The sequence below is a fragment of the Apteryx rowi genome, unplaced genomic scaffold (assembly GCF_003343035.1).
Source record: "Apteryx rowi isolate R43461 unplaced genomic scaffold, aptRow1 scaffold_54, whole genome shotgun sequence".
Taxonomy (NCBI): Eukaryota; Metazoa; Chordata; class Aves; order Apterygiformes; family Apterygidae; genus Apteryx; species Apteryx rowi.
The window spans coordinates 1,719,535-1,737,543 of NW_020450805.1; the positions used below are offsets into that span (position 1 = coordinate 1,719,535).

An 18,009-nucleotide genomic window follows, 5' to 3' on the forward strand; every position below is an offset into this window, starting at 1 on the left:
CATGTGGAAACTCCATGCACAGCTGGTCGGACTCTGATTGCTTCTCCAGCTGAGATGGCTTGTCTCTAACAGCTCTGCTTCTTCATGGCTAGATTGATGAGTGCAAGACTGTGTATCAGTACATGGGCAGTACTTCGGACTTGTGGCAATTGCTTGGTCTGAAATATGTTAGGAATTATCAATTTCTGGTATTGATGTATTGCACATCTCCAGACAAAGGCTTCATATAGTTAAGGATGAGTTTCCTCAGTTTCTTTCTTCCCTGCTTCCCAGCAGGTGGCACTTTGGTGTTATCTATCCTTTAATCATACAGAAAACAGCTGCAGCCTTCTCTAAGCAATTTTACCATGATAACTTGAATTGGGTGGGTGGGCCTCACCAGCTTACATTAATGATCAATTAATTATACAATATGTATAATAATGGAATAAAATCAGTAATTCACAGTGAATCTTGCAATGCATGTCAGCATGCCATACTTTACTTGAAATAAGTTGAAGAGGCCACTGAAATGATATAGCTTCGGAGATGTTTAGGGGCTTTTTTGAGACAAACAAGGTGGGGCTGAAATGCCATAAAATGGAAGCAAATCACCAAAGAAGGGTTTAGATAATTATTTCTAGAACCTCAGATAGTTCTTCAACTCTGCTATGTCTGATTGAAGCATAAGATTGATTGTAAATGAAAGCAGTAATTTATTTTAAGAACTAGTTAAACAGCAAATGCTTTTTTCCACACTATTTACAGAAACTAATTTGTTCCATATTTAATGTTAAAAGTTACGGTGAGATTGATCAATGTCAAAGATGCAGAGAAATATTTCAAAAATTAAATCAGACTCCAAAAATCAGTACCACTTTTATTTTAAATATACTAACTCAAAAGGCTCATTCTGCAGTCCACGAATAAACATGTGAATTCATTCAGGAAAATAAACTTATCTCTAACAGTGGTCTTGCAAGTAATCAACCTATAAGCACCTATCTGTGACAGTTTGAGTGCCATTCTCATAGTCTTATGTATAGTTGCTATTCAGACTGACCGTTCTCTTCCCTGTAGCCAGGAGGGAAGAAAAACCCCATCATGTTTTAGAAGACAAATAATTCTAATGATATTAAAGTATTAGATGGCTTCTTCCCATAAAGTTTCCCTGTAAATATGAGAAATTTTTCACCCATTTGAACAAGCTGTATTTCAAACCTATATCTGCAGATTGACTCTATGATTAAAGAAATAATAGGTCCTAGATTTTGTCAAAGGAGACTTTCAACTTTGGTGATACTGGTAAAGTGATATGATGGAGAGGTTCCATAGACTGTGTGATGACCAGTATATTAAAAAGCTGTGAATGCTTGGCCCTTGTCAAAGGTCAGTATATGCTTCAGCATGCATTTCTGGAAGTGTCTAGATTTGTATTTGTTGAAAGTTTGTACTTTTTGAGAGTTATTCCTCAAAAAACCTTTTTTGAAGATTAGTCACTCAAACAAATATAAATTGTTAATATTTAACAGTGATGTTCTTTCTTTTTCTTTCAGGGGTGCTTTCCAGACAGGCCAGGGGCCCTTGGATGCACAAGTGAAACTCTTGGAATTTACTTTGGATCAGAATTTTGAAGTTGTATCAGTTAGCACTATTTCTGCAGTGATTGAGTCCATAACCTTCCTTGTGCATCATTACATTACATGTTCGGACAAAGTGATGTCTCGCAGTGGTTCAGACAGCTCTGTAGGTGCTCGAGCATGTTTTGGAGGGCTTTTTGCCAATATTATTCGTCCAGGTGATGCCAAAGCAGTTTGTGGAGAAATGACAAGGGATCAGCTTATGTTTGATTTGTTAAAGCTGGTCAACATTTTAGTTCAGCTGCCACTTTCCAGTAACCGAGAATATAGTGCCCGTGTTCCAGTTGCAAGCAGTACTACAGACAGCGTGTCTGATGAAGAAAAGGTTTCAGGAAGCAAAGATGGCAATGGAAACAATCCTAATACTCAAGGATCAACTGCATATGTGGCAGACTTGGTGTTAGCCAACCAACAAATTATGAGCCAGATTTTGTCTGCTCTTGGCCAGTGTAACAGCAGCGCTATGGCAATGATTATTGGTAGGTATTTTGTAAATAAAAAGGAAAACTTTTGGGGGTGGTAAGATGCTTAAAACTTCTACAAATGGAAAGTTGGGTGTAGACATGAAAGGATGTGTCACAGAAATGTCAGGGAGAAAAAACAGGCTGATAGAAAAGAAGTGAAAGGGGTGAGAGGTATGTGAAAAAATTAACATAAAATGGGAGACAGTAATTAAAACCAAATGCAAATGTGTTTGGCATTTGGATTTGGAGTTTGTCTGATTTGCAGAATGGCTGAGGTCAGAAGGGACCTCTGGAGGTCAGCTAGTCCAGCCCCTCCTGCACAAGGTAGGGCCGCCTAGAGCAGGTCGCTCAGGACTGTGTCCAGTCGGGTCTTGAATATCTCCAAGGTTGGAGGCTCCATAAAGCTTTGTGTTATGTTTAAAGGGAATTTCCTGTGTTGTAATTTGTGCCTGTTGCCTCCATGCCTGGATTAGAATTAGTCTTCAGTTTGTACTATGGACATTTCAAATCAATTGTTCTCTAAGTATTTTGATATTTTCCTTTCTATCACTGTTTCTGGAAAAGCCAGCTTATGACTGTGGCTTTTGCACAGAATACAGGAACTTTCCCGTGCTGCCTTTTACCAGAAACCTCATTAGCAGTGTGTTCTAGGAGCCGCAGTCACGTATGCACGTGGGTGAGATCAGCCTGCTGCAAAGACGCTAGGAAGCTGATGACACGTTGAACAGCAGAGTTGCTATTTGTCAGGCATGTACTAGTGCCCCTGAGAAAATACAGTTTATCTTTAGCAGACTGGCTTGTGAGCGGTGACAGTAGTATCCAGCTTTTTTGCAGAAATTCAACTACTGGCAGAAATATTGTGAATAGCATGGCGTGTGCAGAAGTGGGAAAGCATTTTGCAGGATGATAGGCAGAGAGATGGTGCTCCATTTCTGAGATAATAGTTGCCAAGTTCTGTGCTCTTTGTAGTGGTTGCCCTCGCAAAGGGAGATCTCTGCCCTTTCTGTGCCAGTCTCCCTTAGGCAAATGTGAAGCTGTGAGCCAAAACTCTCACCCGAAAACAGTGCGCTGGCTGAACGAGGGCATGGGAGGGTTAGGCCGGTGGCTCATGCTGACGTAAGAGCAACTGAGGGAGAAAGTAGTAATCTCCGATAGCCGTACTGAAACAGCAGGCAGAGTTTGACAGGGCTGGGATGCGCTGCCGGAACCTTCCAGAAGTCCCTTCCAGGGCTTTGGAAAGGTAGTGTCGTTCAAAATGCTGTTCACAGAGCTCGAGCTGCTGGGCCAGCTGATCACTTCAACAGGCTGTTTCTGCCAGGGCCTTTTGATGCAGGTTGTTGGAACTAATTTGCGTGTGTGTTTTGGAAATTTATAACATGGCTACTTGCAGCTTTAGTTCCTTCATGAAAAAAAAGTGTATTAAGCTCTCCTCAGACCATTTCTCTGAACAGAACATTCCTTCAATACCACTGCCAAGGTTATATTTGATCCAAAACATACTCTCTCCATTATCAGCATATGGTAGTAAACATGTAATGGCTAGTGCAGCGTGCTAGTTACCTGGTGAAGATCATCTGGAAGACATCTGCAGATGTCTACTGATACGTAGCAGGGCTGCTGTCAGAATTTAAGCCGGTTGTGTTGAATTACGGCATCTGGTAAGCCAGTCGCTCAGGAACAGAGATGAGTAATTTGCTTGTCCCGTGAAGTTAAAACATCTGTTGGATTACCTTTCGTCACTGCTTTGCCTTTTGATTTCATTAGTTTTCGTTTCATTAGGCTTTGTCTTTGACAGACTATGAAAATCACACAAATAACAGTATTGCCGTCCCACCTTTGCCTCAAAATCTTCACAGCTAATCTGCCCTAGGTGGCTTCAGCTTTATCATCCATTTCGTTTAGTTTTTCCAGACCCTGCAGAAATTAAGTCTTTTACAGCCATTTTTTTTTCTTTTTTGTCTGTCTCCACATATCCAGTGCTTAGCAATACTTTCTTTCTTGACAACTTTAAGGTGGTTAAAGTACTACAGCTGTCAATTCTCTAGCCAGAGTGTTTCTCTAAGGCATGTTGCAAAGATCACTTGAACACACTATCCTTATTTTTAGTATAACTTCAGTTCCTCTAAACGGGAGGGGATTATTCCATTCCCCTCCCCCCAACCCCCTTCCCGCAATCTCATACCTCTTTTAAAAGCTCTTCTAGATCCATGTAATTTGCTTTATAAGACAGTCATATTCACAGGGAACCTCCCTCCTTAAGAAGACTATTGCTTTCTGGAGGATGGCCCTCCTCTGCTGGGTGGTGGGAGGGGAGGGAGGAAGGAGAAGTACCAGCTTGACTCTTTTCACTGAAGCTATACCTGAAATAGTAGAAGATGGTTGAAATATCCAGCATTTAGTCTGGCAGTTTTTCATCTTCATCAATATGCAATCAAACTTTTATGCACTAATTTCCTGAGTGCTAATGTCCCATCAATAAAATCTGGTGCTGAAACACTGAAAATGAAAATTTAAGGAGAGGTATTTTAGATAGAAATGCATATGTTAAATGGTTTTTTGGCTGCACAAGTGCGCTTGCATTATTCTCTGGGGAAAACGTCCTAAATACATTTTAGTTACCTTTGGCTAGGATTGATTCTGGTCCTTGTAGCTCCTATTCTATTTCCTTTGCTAATTACCCTCATTTGTAATATCTTATCTAAAATGGGATTTAAATTACCAGACTTCCTGGGTCATGCCTCCTATTTATACTGTAAAGAAGGTAACACATACTTGGCGATATTAATAGTAACTTATCTGATCCTGAAAATGGCCCATTTGTAGTTTGTAAAAATCCATGTGAACATTTAACTGAAATGAAATTTATATAACCTTGTTCTCTTGATGCATTGTGTTTTTTCCTTTAATGGCTTGTTAGGCCTTAGCTTCTGAACCTTGAACTGTTTCTGTTTTCACTAAGGTGCAAGTGGCTTACATCTCACTAAACATGAAAACTTTCATGGAGGCTTAGATGCAATATCAGTTGGAGATGGGTTGTTCACTATCCTGACAACACTTAGTAAAAAAGCAACAACAGTGCAAGTGATGCTTCAGCCAATTCTTACCTACATGGCCTGTGGGTACATGGGAAGACAGGTAAGTTCCCTTTAGTGCTTCAAGATAGTTATAGTTTAGTTACTTGACACTAAACCATTTAAAAAAAACCCAAAATGCTCAGTAGACTGGACTGATGATATGTACAAAGAAATGCTAACATTTTTCCAACCTCACCTTGCTTTGGTGCTGAAGTTAGAAAGCTAGTCTTCTGAGCCTCCTTCAGTTGCCCATGGTGGAGGGAGGGAGAGGCTCCCTAAGGACATTCTGACATCCCCATCAAGATTCCTGGTTTAAGGTGTGAAGGTGTGTTGAAACTTTCCTACACTGTTTTACTGTGTTCAGCTGGGGAGCACATTTATTGTATTCATATTAATGGCTATTTTAAATGTTCAATATTCTTCCCTTCAGCTACTTATCTGGTAGTTTCGTCTTTTCTTTACCACAAAGACTTCTCCTATGTAGGAGTGAACCATATGGAGCATGTTATTGCTATTTTGTGGTAGAGAAAAAGTGTGGTGGGATGTCCCCTCTGGGATTTTGCCTACTGAAAGGAAGACTAAGAGCAGTTTTGCATATTTCTGTCATATTAATTCTGTATGAAACTGTGTATTTCTTAACCATTTTTCTTCTAGGGTTCTCTTGCCACTTGTCAGTTATCTGAGCCACTGCTGTGGTTCATTTTACGAGTGTTGGACACAAGTGAGGCACTGAAGGCTTTCCATGATATGGGTAAGAATGTCTCTTCCTTAGGCATATGTAGTAAAAAGTTTATAGTAGATTTTATGGCACTTAAAGATGGAATACAGATATGTGTCTGGAGGATCAAATATACCAAATATAACTTTGTTTGCTTAGAATCTGTCATACCCTTCTGAACTGCATGTTTTTTTTCATTATACATAGGTGGTGTTCAGCTCATTTGTAACAACATGGTAACAAGCACAAGAGCTATTGTTAACACTGCAAGAAGCATGGTTTCAACTATTATGAAATTCCTTGATTCTGGTCCCACCAAAGCAACAGACAGCAGTTTGAAAGCCAGAGTGCTAGCTTCTGAGCCTGATAATGCAGAAGGGATTCACAATTTTGCACCTTTGGGTAAGTGACTCTAGTTTCTCTTGCATTAATATTCAGTGATTGTATGAATATTTATCATGTTCTTAAAGTATTGTGATAGTGTAAAATATCATAATACTATTAAACCTTCTGAACAGAGAGGGTACTGGTGAGTCAGGGAGATGTCAGAGAAGGAGATATTCTTTGCTCAGGCCCTCTTCCACAGTTGTTAAGACCCTGTTTGGAGGGGAGGAGAAGGGAAAGGAGTGATCTGCATCTGATGTAATCATTGCATGAAGGTGAGCCCCTTCCTCTTCCATTAGGTTATGGGAAACCCTGTTTCAGCCCACTCTCTGCCATAACCACGCTAAGATTCACTAACTTTGCTTAAGACGCACCTGGTTTGATCCAGCTTCTTGCAGAAGCGTAGCAAAGTTGGATAACACAGAATAAGCCTGAGCTAGGTCAAACAGCAGCAGAGGCTGAAACATAGGGCTAAATATCGCTGATGCTCTTCTTACACCTGCACCTCATAGTTTGGGGTGTTTGCATGAATATTTGTTAGAATTGCAGTGCTGTTCTGGTATCAATACAATGGGTACCACTCACTAAATTGAGTGTTTGAAAAGGTAGGTGTACTCTAACAATTTACTAAGGCTCTTTTTCATTACTAGTGTCTTAATGTTCAATATTGCTGCCCCCTAACCTAGCTTACCCCATGAATGTATTGATCCAGGGTCTCCCTGTCAAGAGGGGAGAAAGAGAGGATTATGGTTAAAAACAGAGCAAAACAACTTGCAAATATTGTAGGACAGAAGAGAGAAGTCCATTCAGTCCTGTCATTCAAATTTAGAAGGATCAAATAAAATGAAATTTAAAAAAAAAATAAAACTTATTTGAGAGACTAGAAATCTTCTACTTTGTTACTCACAAATTGTCTAAAAGGTGAATTTGAGAATATTGCAGATGTTTGTATTTAATTACTTTAAATAGTAATTTTTAAATTTTAAAAATTAGGTGGTTTATTGCATGCCTTATCTCCCCACCTGCTAAGCTCTGCAGTTTCTGCTAAAACTGCATCTATTTTAATATTTTACTTTCAGTCAGGAGTGTGCTTTTGAAATGAAATTTCTGATTGTCCTCACTTACTATACTTTGATTCTCACCATGTAGTGTTCTCTGAGAGACAAGCTGGATTCATTTGGGATGCAACTTGATTAAAATGTGTACTCTAGGAATGCACCTGTTGCACTCCAGCTGCTAACAGACATTCAGTCATGGGTACCAGGCTAGAGCTACTCTGAAGTAAAACATCCTATGTACATGTAATTTGAACAACACAAGTCGGGTCTTGTTCCACCATGCTACTTGCCAAAGGCATACCCTAGATCTTCCTACTTGATTCTTAACTCATGTTAAGATTAGAAGAATAAATAGTTGCTTGTGGTCATTGATCAAACTTTTTAGAAAAAGCTTTTCATGATAAACAAAGCTTTTTAATGAAAAATGTTGCAAACTTGGGTGATAAAGATATTTAAGTTACTGTTTTGATATTTTAACTTTCCAAGCTTTCATTATGTAGAATTAGCAGGGTTCAGGTCTAAGCATGGTGTTAGACCTGGACCTTGCTGGTTGGCTTTTGGGCTTTCTCAGTTTTTTTGTTTGTTTTTTATAATTAACTCTTGATAGAAGGTTTATGATTTTGGTGGCAAATGTCCCTTAGTAAATTCTCAAGCACATACGTATGCATGTGGATGTGTAAACTGCATAGGTAAAATGCAGTTTTGCAAAGAGCAAAAGTATCTTAATGATTGTCAGTATTAGCTATGGAATGTTATCAATAAACCAAACGAGATAAAATGGAAAAAAGTGTTTTCCAAATTCAGGTTCTGAATTAATCTGGGTTTTAGTAGTAAGCTTTAATAATTAATGCTGCTGTTTTTGAAGGTTCAATCACCTCAAGCAGTCCCACTGCCCAGCCTGCTGAAGTCCTATTACAGGCTACTCCTCCACACAGAAGAGCACGGTCTGCSGCGTGGTCTTACATATTCCTGCCTGAGGAAGCTTGGTGTGACCTCACGATTCACCTTCCGGCAGCTGTGCTGCTGAAAGAGATCCACATCCAGCCTCATCTGGCATCTCTTGCAAGTGAGTGTTTTGCTAGCAGTGATGCTGATTTGAAAATTTGAAGGCTAGGATTTAGAAATATTATAAAGAACATAATCTAAGTAACTAGAACTGACACATTGTTTGAAGAATGCCATTAAAATAAGTTGAAAAGTTTGCTAATTCTGCTTTTCTTGAGAATTGAAGGCTCTAATTTTGCTTGATTTCTTCTAGCTTACTACGTGTTTTGTGGCATTAACATTAAATTTTGCAAAGAACTTCTCAAAACTCTAGTGAGAAAGTGATATTGATCAGGAGTCTTCTGACAAAAGTGTGTGGTGGCTGGAATAAGGCTTGAGACACAAATTTGCTGCTGTCTTATTGCCAAAGCCCAACTAGGGAAAACTGTGACAGTTACACTAACAGAACTTTCCTTCGTTTGAAATTTTTGAAATAAACTATGTAAACCATGTATCAAAATGCATGTGCATTTGATTATATGTCATCACACAGGTCAAGTACTCCAGCTGCAGCTCTGTAGTAGTGCTTGCATAAGGTAATTTTAATCATCTTGTTCTGTATCTTCAACAGGGAAAATTGTTTAATGTTTAATATTCAAACCGATTGAATTTTCTAAATAGCATTAAACCTTCTTTCTTATCTTACTCTGTAGCTTGCCCTTCATCAGTATCTGTTGAAATAAGTGCAGATGGTGTGAATATGTTACCTTTGTCAACTCCTGTTATCACAAGTGGTCTCACATATATAAAAATCCAGCTTGTAAAAGCTGAAGTGGCCTCAGCTGTCTGTCTTCGTCTCCATCGTCCACGAGATGCTAGTACATTAGGCCTCTCTCAGATCAAATTGTTAGGCCTCACGGCCTTTGGAAACACCTCATCTGCCACAGTCAATAATCCATTCCTTCCCTCTGAGGATCAGGTCTCTAAAACAAGGTATGCTTGTAATATCAATCGCAACAGACTAGATGAACAGTTTGTGTTTTCATTCTTATTTTAAGATGTTTTCTACTCTGAGTCATGTCCTTCAGTAGCAAACTGTATTCATGAGTAGCTGTTTTTTTGTATTTGACTTCAACATTTGCAGTTTCTGTTTTAAATACGTTGAAGACTTGTTTGTGTTTTTGCAAGCCATAACGTAAGCAGTACTTCTCACTTTTCTTGTAGCATGCTTAATCTGTACATGGAAAAGGGGGTGTTCTCATCTGTAGGAGAAGGATCACAAAGAACAGGAAAGCATTCAGAGTTGCATGCTGTGTTCTTAATGTGTAGACAGCTGTCAAAAAAATTCAGCAGCAGCATATTTCTTATGTAACTGACTTCAGCAGAGATAAGTATTGAAGCAAGAATAGATATAGGACAATACAAAGCTTTGTGGCAGTTGTACCTAATATTTCAGGTTGCAAATATTTGAGAAATGTGAACTGAATGTTGTGATTCTGGTATATGAGCAAGATTTCTTCAAATGCTTTTATTGGGTTAGGTGGCATCTTGAGTTCTTACTCAATTTTAAAGTAAAAGAAAGTAAATCCTTAAGGATTGCTCTGAAATAAGTATTTAAGTTTTTTCAAATTTGAATTCAATGATTTATTAGTAGAGGAGAATTTTTGAAGTTTCTTGGTTCCACTGATATTTAGTTTAATAAATTGTAAAAATTCTTGACTTTAGAATATTCTTCCTTTGAACCTTAATGTCTATAAACTTGAAAGGAGAGCATGGGAAAGTTTTAAAATATTTTTTTTCTTAGGTGAAAAAACTTTGAGAGAGGAAGGAAATTTAGAGACCATGAATACTGGCTGGTGTGTATTTAATAACAGCTGTATAGCTGAAATTGGCCCTTGATCTTGAATAGCAGTGAAGCAAACTTTATTAGCCAAATTATACTATTGCTATTCTTTTACTTCAAAAAAAAGTTAACTCACAGTATCACAAAAATAATCAATTTCTAAAGGAAAAATTGAGTTTAGATTCTTCCCGTGTTTTGAAGCTTTCTCTCTGTTTTCAGCTTAGTTTGATATGTGTCTCAATAGACTAATGGTAGTAATATGGTATATATATTAAATAAACTTGGATATAATTTCATAGCCATTATAGAAAATTTTTCTCTTTTCTTAAATGATAAATTTGGAGTAAATTCTTCCTAAAATAAAAATTTAAACTTCAGATAAGATATATATATATAAAGGTTTCCCATAACAGAGAAGAAAGGAAGATAAGGTTAATTGTGAAAATAACTGTTAGAAAATAACTTAACTGTTAGTTCAGAACTTGTCAGTGAAATGATGCTATTTATTTCACGTACAACTTGTTTGCTATCTTGTTCATAGTACTTGTTTAAACAGCACTGTAATGTTATTTTTTTATAAATCAATTCTAGTTATTACACTTCCAAATTGATTAAATTATAATAGGTTTACTTGTCAAGATTTGTTGTTGAAAGGAATACTAAATAATATTGTTAAAGAGTAAGAAAGACATGGGAGGAAGGCAATGGTTAACATTTTTAATTTCTGCACTTTCTATGTGCCTTTTTTTTTTTTTTTAAACATGTAGGACTTCATGCTCACTAAGGTTCACTGTAGTTTATTATAGTTGTATAAGACACTAAAAGTGTGTGCATCTGGCCCGGACTTTGCAAACTTTAATTGCCCTTTTAGGGAAGCTATGCATTTGTATAATTTTAATGCCAACAAATACTGCAGGATTCTCATCCTTAAATAAAGATAAGCTTCTGTTTGAGTCCTACTGTGCCTAAGTAAAGCAGTGTACTGTTTCACGTTTACTATTTGGCCAGCTCCTTTTAATGTCTGAATGCACACTCATTGACACATGAATTTTGGCACATACAAGAACTTCTGTGTGTATAAAAATACCACAAACCAAAAAAAAAACAAAAAAAGGGGGAAAAAAAAATGCCAGAGCCTTTGAGATGCAATAGGTTGGCTCTGCTGAGAGAAGTACGTATCTGAATCAAGAAATCTTATCTTGTCAGAAGCACATCTTCTCATTCACATTTCACAATTCCTCTACCTACTTGAGAAACTTTTTACACTAGCAAATAAAATTTTCAGGGTCTTAAACTTTTTCCCTTATATGTCCATGTAAGCTCTAAGGTGTGCTTCAGAACTAGAGGAGAGTTTGTGGAGCCAAAAGGTTTTTGTCCTCTACAGTATATTAGTTGATATAATAAAAAAAAAAAAAAAAAAAAAAAAAAAAAAAACACTCTACCCACAAACCCTGCCTTTCTTACAGCCTTAAACCTGTAGTTACAACAGCATTACTACTGTATATTACGCTGAAGTGTTGAATTTAATTATTTTCATTTTCTCAGGTGACATCTGATCTTGTCACAGCCATTTTCTGTTGTATTTGTTATAGTATCTAATGCAAGTAGTTATGTTATAGATGAAAAATAAAATATTAAAATGATGCACTAGTTCATTTTCATGTTTTCCTTTTCAGTATTGGGTGGTTGAGATTATTACACCACTGCCTCACGCACATAAGTGATTTAGAAGGAATGATGGCTAGTGCTGCAGCACCCACTGCTAATCTGTTGCAGACATGTGCTGCTTTGCTCATGTCACCATATTGTGGTATGCATTCACCAAACATCGAGGCTGTGCTTGTAAAAATTGGGCTTCAGTCCACCCGAATAGGCCTAAAGTTGATTGACATTCTTCTAAGAAACTGCTCAGCATCAGGGAGTGATCCTGCAGGTGAGTGCTATGTTTTTCTTTTCAGTTGTTGCTTAAAATCATTGCTTGTATAAAGGTACAAATATAGGAATGTTTACACATTACTTTTTTGTTCTGAAATTTGGTTGCCAGAACTTGCTGTTGTGTTACGTTATGCTGKGCTGCTGAGTATCACAGAACTGCATAAATAATTCTATGCTAGTAAAACAGTGCAACTAATATCATTATTTATAGTTTCAATTTGCCTGTGGGAGATATAATTAGGTGAATGTTTTGAAGTCATGAGGGCAGGACATGCAATGTATCTTAAGCGCATCTGTGTATGTATGTACAAATACTATTGTTTGACATTTCAACATAAAGAGTGTACAAACAGTTTTAAGGAAAACAGAGGCAGGAATCTTTGGGCTGTAATAGTCTGTAGGGTAAAATAAATTCTGAATAGCACTAAGCCTTGAAAATATTTAAATATGAAGGTACACAATCAAGGCACTTGGACAACTTCAGCTATGACCTGTAGTGAAATTTTGCAGTAACTGGATAGTTACTGCAATGTTGTTAGTATTTATGATTGCGTATCACTTTGCTTTGCTGTTTCTGTCCTTGAACGTATACTGTGTGATGTGTGACTTTTAAAAGAAAGAAATCTGAATTCTTATTTTTCCTATTCTGAAATTGCTGACACTAGCACAAAACACTTTCAAAATGGGTTCTGTGACTTATTTTGCCATGAGTTAAAGTTTCAGTATAGCCTACTGTCTTTTGTTGAAATGCTGTTAGGTAAGAGAGGAGTTTTCTACAAGGCAGGAGATGAAGAAAGCAGTGAGGAGGAGGTGAATGGGAAATTATCTGAGGAAATCCTGGGCCTCAGTTCCATTGATAGAAATAGGAGTTAAATAAGCTTCCAATTTGAAATAAATATTTGTTTCTGTGAACCATGAGATTTGACTACTCTATAGAAGTGAGTTATGTCTTTTTCAAATTTGAAGAAAATCTTGCTAGTTAAACCTTTAAGTCCTGTATCTGATGAATGTTGCAATGATTTTTTTTTTTTCCTTCTGTAGTAAGGCCGAACATTGCATTGAACAAACAAAATGGGCAGTTTCAAGGTGGTGGTGTATATAAGAATTACATCCCTATGTTAATGGCAAAACTCAATTCAGTGCTAGTATTACAATTCCATAATTGTATTCCGTGAGTACTTTTAAAACTTACATGTGTAAGAACTTCTATTATTTTTCCGCTTCCTTTCTTTTAAATCCGGCAAGATCTGAATAGCCCTTTACTGTTCGGAAGATTAAATGGTCTCTCTTCTGACTCCACAATAGACATTCTTTATCAGCTTGGAACAACTCAGGATCCTGGAACAAAAGACAGGTAATGTTATTTGAACTGTTATGTGGAAGTGTGTGTAAAAATGATATGCTAAGTAGTGGTTTAGTCTTATTGCACAAAATCAGACTTCTTAAAATCTGGTTGATAAGAAATCTCCTGTAAGTACAGAAATCTAAAGAAGCTTTACAGCTTTTTCTCCTAGCTCTTTGCATTCTTTGCAGAGAATCCTGCCTTTTCTTTTGCTTTGTAAATAATATTAAATTTTTAAAGTGTTCAACTGACTTTTCTCTTAACTACTCAGAACTCAGTTACCTTCTCCAGTTGCTTTCTCTGTAGAAAGAGAGTTTACATTTCACTGTTTAAGATGATATATGTTTTTAATTAATTTTTATTTTACTAGTGATCTAAGTCTTGGGAAATAAGAGTTTAAGAGTTCAGTCTTAAACTTTGCTCAAAAGAGGAGATAAATGTGTAAATCAGATTTATTCAGAGACAGTAAGCTAATTTGTTTTTCGGTGTTTCTAGTTCTGTTTGACCCTTTGTAATGTACTACATCATCTTGCCTTCCAGAATTCAAGCTCTGCTAAAATGGGTCAGTGATTCCGCAAGAGTTGCAGCTATGAAAAAAAGTGGCCGGGTCAGCTATATTTGTCCAAACAGCTCAACAAGAGAGTATGGTCTTTTGATGCCATCTCCTTCCCATTTGCACTGTGTAGCAGCAATTTTGTGGCATAGTTATGAACTGCTTGTTGAATACGATTTACCAGCATTGCTGGACAGAGAGCTGTTTGAGTAAGTAAAGCAAATAAAATATTTCATAGCATACGTTTTATAACTAAATAATTTTTTTCACTAAAATGATACACTTTGACTTGCACTCAATGTGAAGTAGTAGTTATTTTCCCTGATGCTACTTTATCAAGTGAATACCTAAAGATGTCTAAATAGCTGAACCCAAATATATTACTGTCTTATTTCTAATCACATAACTGCATATATATTAGTGCCTTATTTCTAATCATGTAACTGCACTTCAGATACTCCAGAAATGATTTTGTTTAAAACAGGACAAAAACCCAGGCAAAAGAAAAATAATTCTGTGCATATAGTTGCACATATGTGAAAGGCATACCGTTGCATGGTTTTGTTTGCTTGTATTTTTTTTAACAGCTAACTCTGGGCTGTTCTTGTCAAAATTGAGTAATTGTGGCAATTTTCAGAGTGCCTACAAATCGTGACCTTCATTAGAATCCCATTGTATAAACATTATTACTCATAATATACAGTATCCATAAAATTGATAGCTAAATGCTTTTCTCTTTGAGAGTGTTTGTTTTTTGGAGTCACTGGTTTTGCTCAGGCTGTGGTCTGATTGATAAAACAAAGTAGAAAATATTGAGTGGAACTTGAACTTTGAATTTGCTGGATTTGTCTTGTTTGATTAAAACACAAACAAAAAAAATTACCCTAAACATCGATGTATACTTTTAGCAGTGACTCCAAACTGAAAATATATGAGGTAACAGTAATCCCTGGTTTACGCTGCTTAACCATATACTCTGTTTAAAAAAAATAATAATAATAGTTTCCTCGGTATTATAGAAATATAGCCTATAGAAAGTCCTGTGTCTAGTAAAATATCTTCTATTTGTACCATTGATTACATTTCCAATTAGTGAAAGGAACTTGGATTGATAGCATATAACTTTTCTGTTGCCATTAGGAAACTTTCATATATTTTTATTTTCTCATTTAGTCACAAAATCAAACATTTAAACGCTGGCAAATGTCCAAGTTACGATCTTTGGTACAAGCATGTGGAGCTCTTGTGTATGTGCAGCATTACAGTCTTTAGTTGTATGACTATAAAATGAATAGCAAAGTGTGTTTCACAGCAGAATCCCTGTCTCTTGCAGAGTATGTTATCTTTATCACAAGTTGGAATTAAGAAATACTAATAAAAGTACTGTACTTAGTTTCAATATACGTGTTGCAATATAGCCCTGTTCCTCTACCTCCTGCCAAAGAACACTATAATTCTTATCAGCCAGCATCTGGAGCAAATTATAAAGTATATTTTTAATAAATATGTGAGGATTGTTGTCAGATATATGWAGGTAAATGTTTCTTCTAATAAAAAAAAAGTTCTCTTGTATTTTTCATCCACTTTGATATTTTAACTTTTGAAATATTTTCAGTGATTCTAGCTAAGACTCTTAATGTCTCCTTCATGTGATATTTCACTTTTCTCTTGGCTATATTTTATCATCCCTGTTTTCCATTTCAATATTTCTATTTGGCCCATGCATACTAAGCTATTCCTTAGTTATTTTTTAGTATCTAGATGGAAAAATATCTTATTTTTCCCAGCGCATGAATTTAGTCAGAGAATTTTGGCAAAGGGTCTGTGCATATATACAAGTGGAGAAGTGTTTAAGTGTGCCTTTATTATATGTAGATTTTATTAAAAAAAAAAAACTTGCCACTTAAAAATTGGGAAGTTGCAACTAACCTCCCAAAGTCGCTGGTTATTTGGTCACTGAAATGACTTGTAAATGTTTTATATAGGAGTGGGGTTTTTTATCACTAGACCAGCAGCAATAAAGCTCACTTTTGATTATACTCTTGTTCTCTTTTAGACACTTAAACTCAGAGTCCCTAAATCCCTTAGACTAAGCATAAAATAAGTCTTCCCTCCAGAAGAGGCAGAAATTATCCTTGTCTTTGAATGGAATGTGTGCGCTGTATGATGATACGTCCAAACTTACCTAAAAATCTAACATTGAAATGGCACCGAGTGTGCGTTCACCTGTGTATGTAAATGTTAAAATTATGCAAGTGATGTATGGTGCCATGGTAGCTCAGAAAACTGTGCTTTTTTAAAAAGACTTCATCTACTCTGAACAAGTTTGTATGAAGATGAAATGATTTCACTCCTCTACAAATAGTGTTTCACAAATATGAGCTAAATAATAGGAGCGAAATTAGTTTTTGCATCGCTGTGCCTTTAATTAGTATTCAGGCAGATAATATTTGGATGGGCATAAGCTGGAAGATAAGTGGGTTTTTAGTATCTCTGAGGAATAATTCTGTTGTTAACTCGTATCCGAAGTTCACATGAGAAATTGAGTGAAGTTAGCCAAGGTAACATATTCAACCAAGATTCTTGCTACTTTTGTCTTCTGTGTAAGATCTTTAGGTTGAACTCAAACAAAGCAAGTTTTAAAATGTTTTGGGAATGTGTTAAAGTACTTTCAGATCTTACAAAGGATTAATGAAGAGAGCTTTGTGGAAATCTGTGCGTGTTATCCTAGTAACTACAGATTGGAGAGTTGAAAGCATGAAGAGACTGCAGTTGTTTCAAAAATGCATAAATTATGTGACAGCTATCAAAAGACCGGAGGCCTGTCTTTCAAATGAAACATGCCAAAAGAGACAGATCATATCTATTTTAAATACAGTATGGTGAAACAAATTCAAACGTAGRAGCGAAGAATGCCTTTTGGGTAATGTCCTGCTGATAGTGTTATGTGGCTGTCAAGCTCTGCTCAGAGCAAGTTAATCATAAATATGAAAATGAAAGATGTTTTATGAACTAAGAAAAGGAAAAATGAGTGGAAAACTATGTCTTGATATGATTTTCTGTCTTTCACAGATCACTGTTTAACTGGTCAATGTCTCTTCCTTGCAACATGGTTCTGAAGAAAGCTGTTGACAGTTTACTTTGCTCCATGTGCCACATTCACCCAAATTATTTTTCCTTACTCATGGGATGGATGGGTATCACTCCTCCTCCAATGCAGTGTCAACACAGACTGTCCATGACTGATGACAGCAAAAAGCAGGACCTTAGTTCATCCTTAACAGATGACTCTAAAAACGCACAAGCACCTCTTGCACTAACAGAGTCTCACCTGGCTACTCTCGCTGCCTCATCTCAGTCTCCTGAAGCTATCAAACAATTATTGGACTCAGGTTTGCCCTCTCTGCTTGTAAGAAGTCTTGCTAGTTTTTGCTTTAACCATACTTCTAGCTCTGACTGCACTGCGCAATCAATGGATATCACCCAGGAGAGGCTCAGGAGACATCATGTTCCACAGCACTTTAATAAAATGCCTATCACGGCAGACCTGGTTGCTCCTGTTCTCAGGTTTTTGACAGAAGTTGGCAACAGCCACATCATGAAGGATTGGTTGGGTGGTTCTGAAGTCAATCCGTTGTGGACATCTCTTTTATTTCTGTTGTGCCATTCTGGTGCTACTTCTGGAGGACACAATGTCACACCACAACAGACCAGTGCAAGATCTAGCTTGCTTTCTTCAACGGTAACAACAGGGTTGACCACTCAACAGCGGACAGCAATTGAAAATGCAACAGTTGCTTTCTTCTTACAATGCATTTCTTGCCATCCTAATAACCAGAGACTTATGGCACAGGTAAGAGAAAAAAATAAAGGTTTCATTTCTTTCTAATAACTTACGGTCAAAATGTGATTAGTTTCAAAGTTGAAAGCTTTTTGCTTCTCTTTTAGCTTTTTAAAAAATTCCTCCTTCCCTTCCTCCTCCTCCTCCTCCTCCTCCTTCCCTTCCTCCTCCTCCTCCTCCTCCTCCTTCCCTTC

General features: G+C 36.9%; 1 protein-coding gene across 1 annotated transcript in view; it reads left to right on the forward strand.

Moving 5' to 3' along the window:
- BIRC6 (baculoviral IAP repeat containing 6) overlaps window positions 1-18,009 on the forward strand; it is a 201,436-nt gene that overhangs the window by 96,962 nt on the left and 86,465 nt on the right. The window contains exons 46-55 of the mRNA XM_026081224.1: window positions 1,536-2,098; window positions 5,043-5,218; window positions 5,812-5,908; window positions 6,083-6,277; window positions 8,183-8,383; window positions 9,015-9,294; window positions 11,821-12,077; window positions 13,325-13,433; window positions 13,962-14,183; window positions 17,047-17,827. Coding sequence (XP_025937009.1) covers window positions 1,536-2,098; window positions 5,043-5,218; window positions 5,812-5,908; window positions 6,083-6,277; window positions 8,183-8,383; window positions 9,015-9,294; window positions 11,821-12,077; window positions 13,325-13,433; window positions 13,962-14,183; window positions 17,047-17,827 — 2,881 coding nt within the window. The remainder of the gene's footprint in view (window positions 1-1,535; window positions 2,099-5,042; window positions 5,219-5,811; window positions 5,909-6,082; window positions 6,278-8,182; window positions 8,384-9,014; window positions 9,295-11,820; window positions 12,078-13,324; window positions 13,434-13,961; window positions 14,184-17,046; window positions 17,828-18,009) is intronic.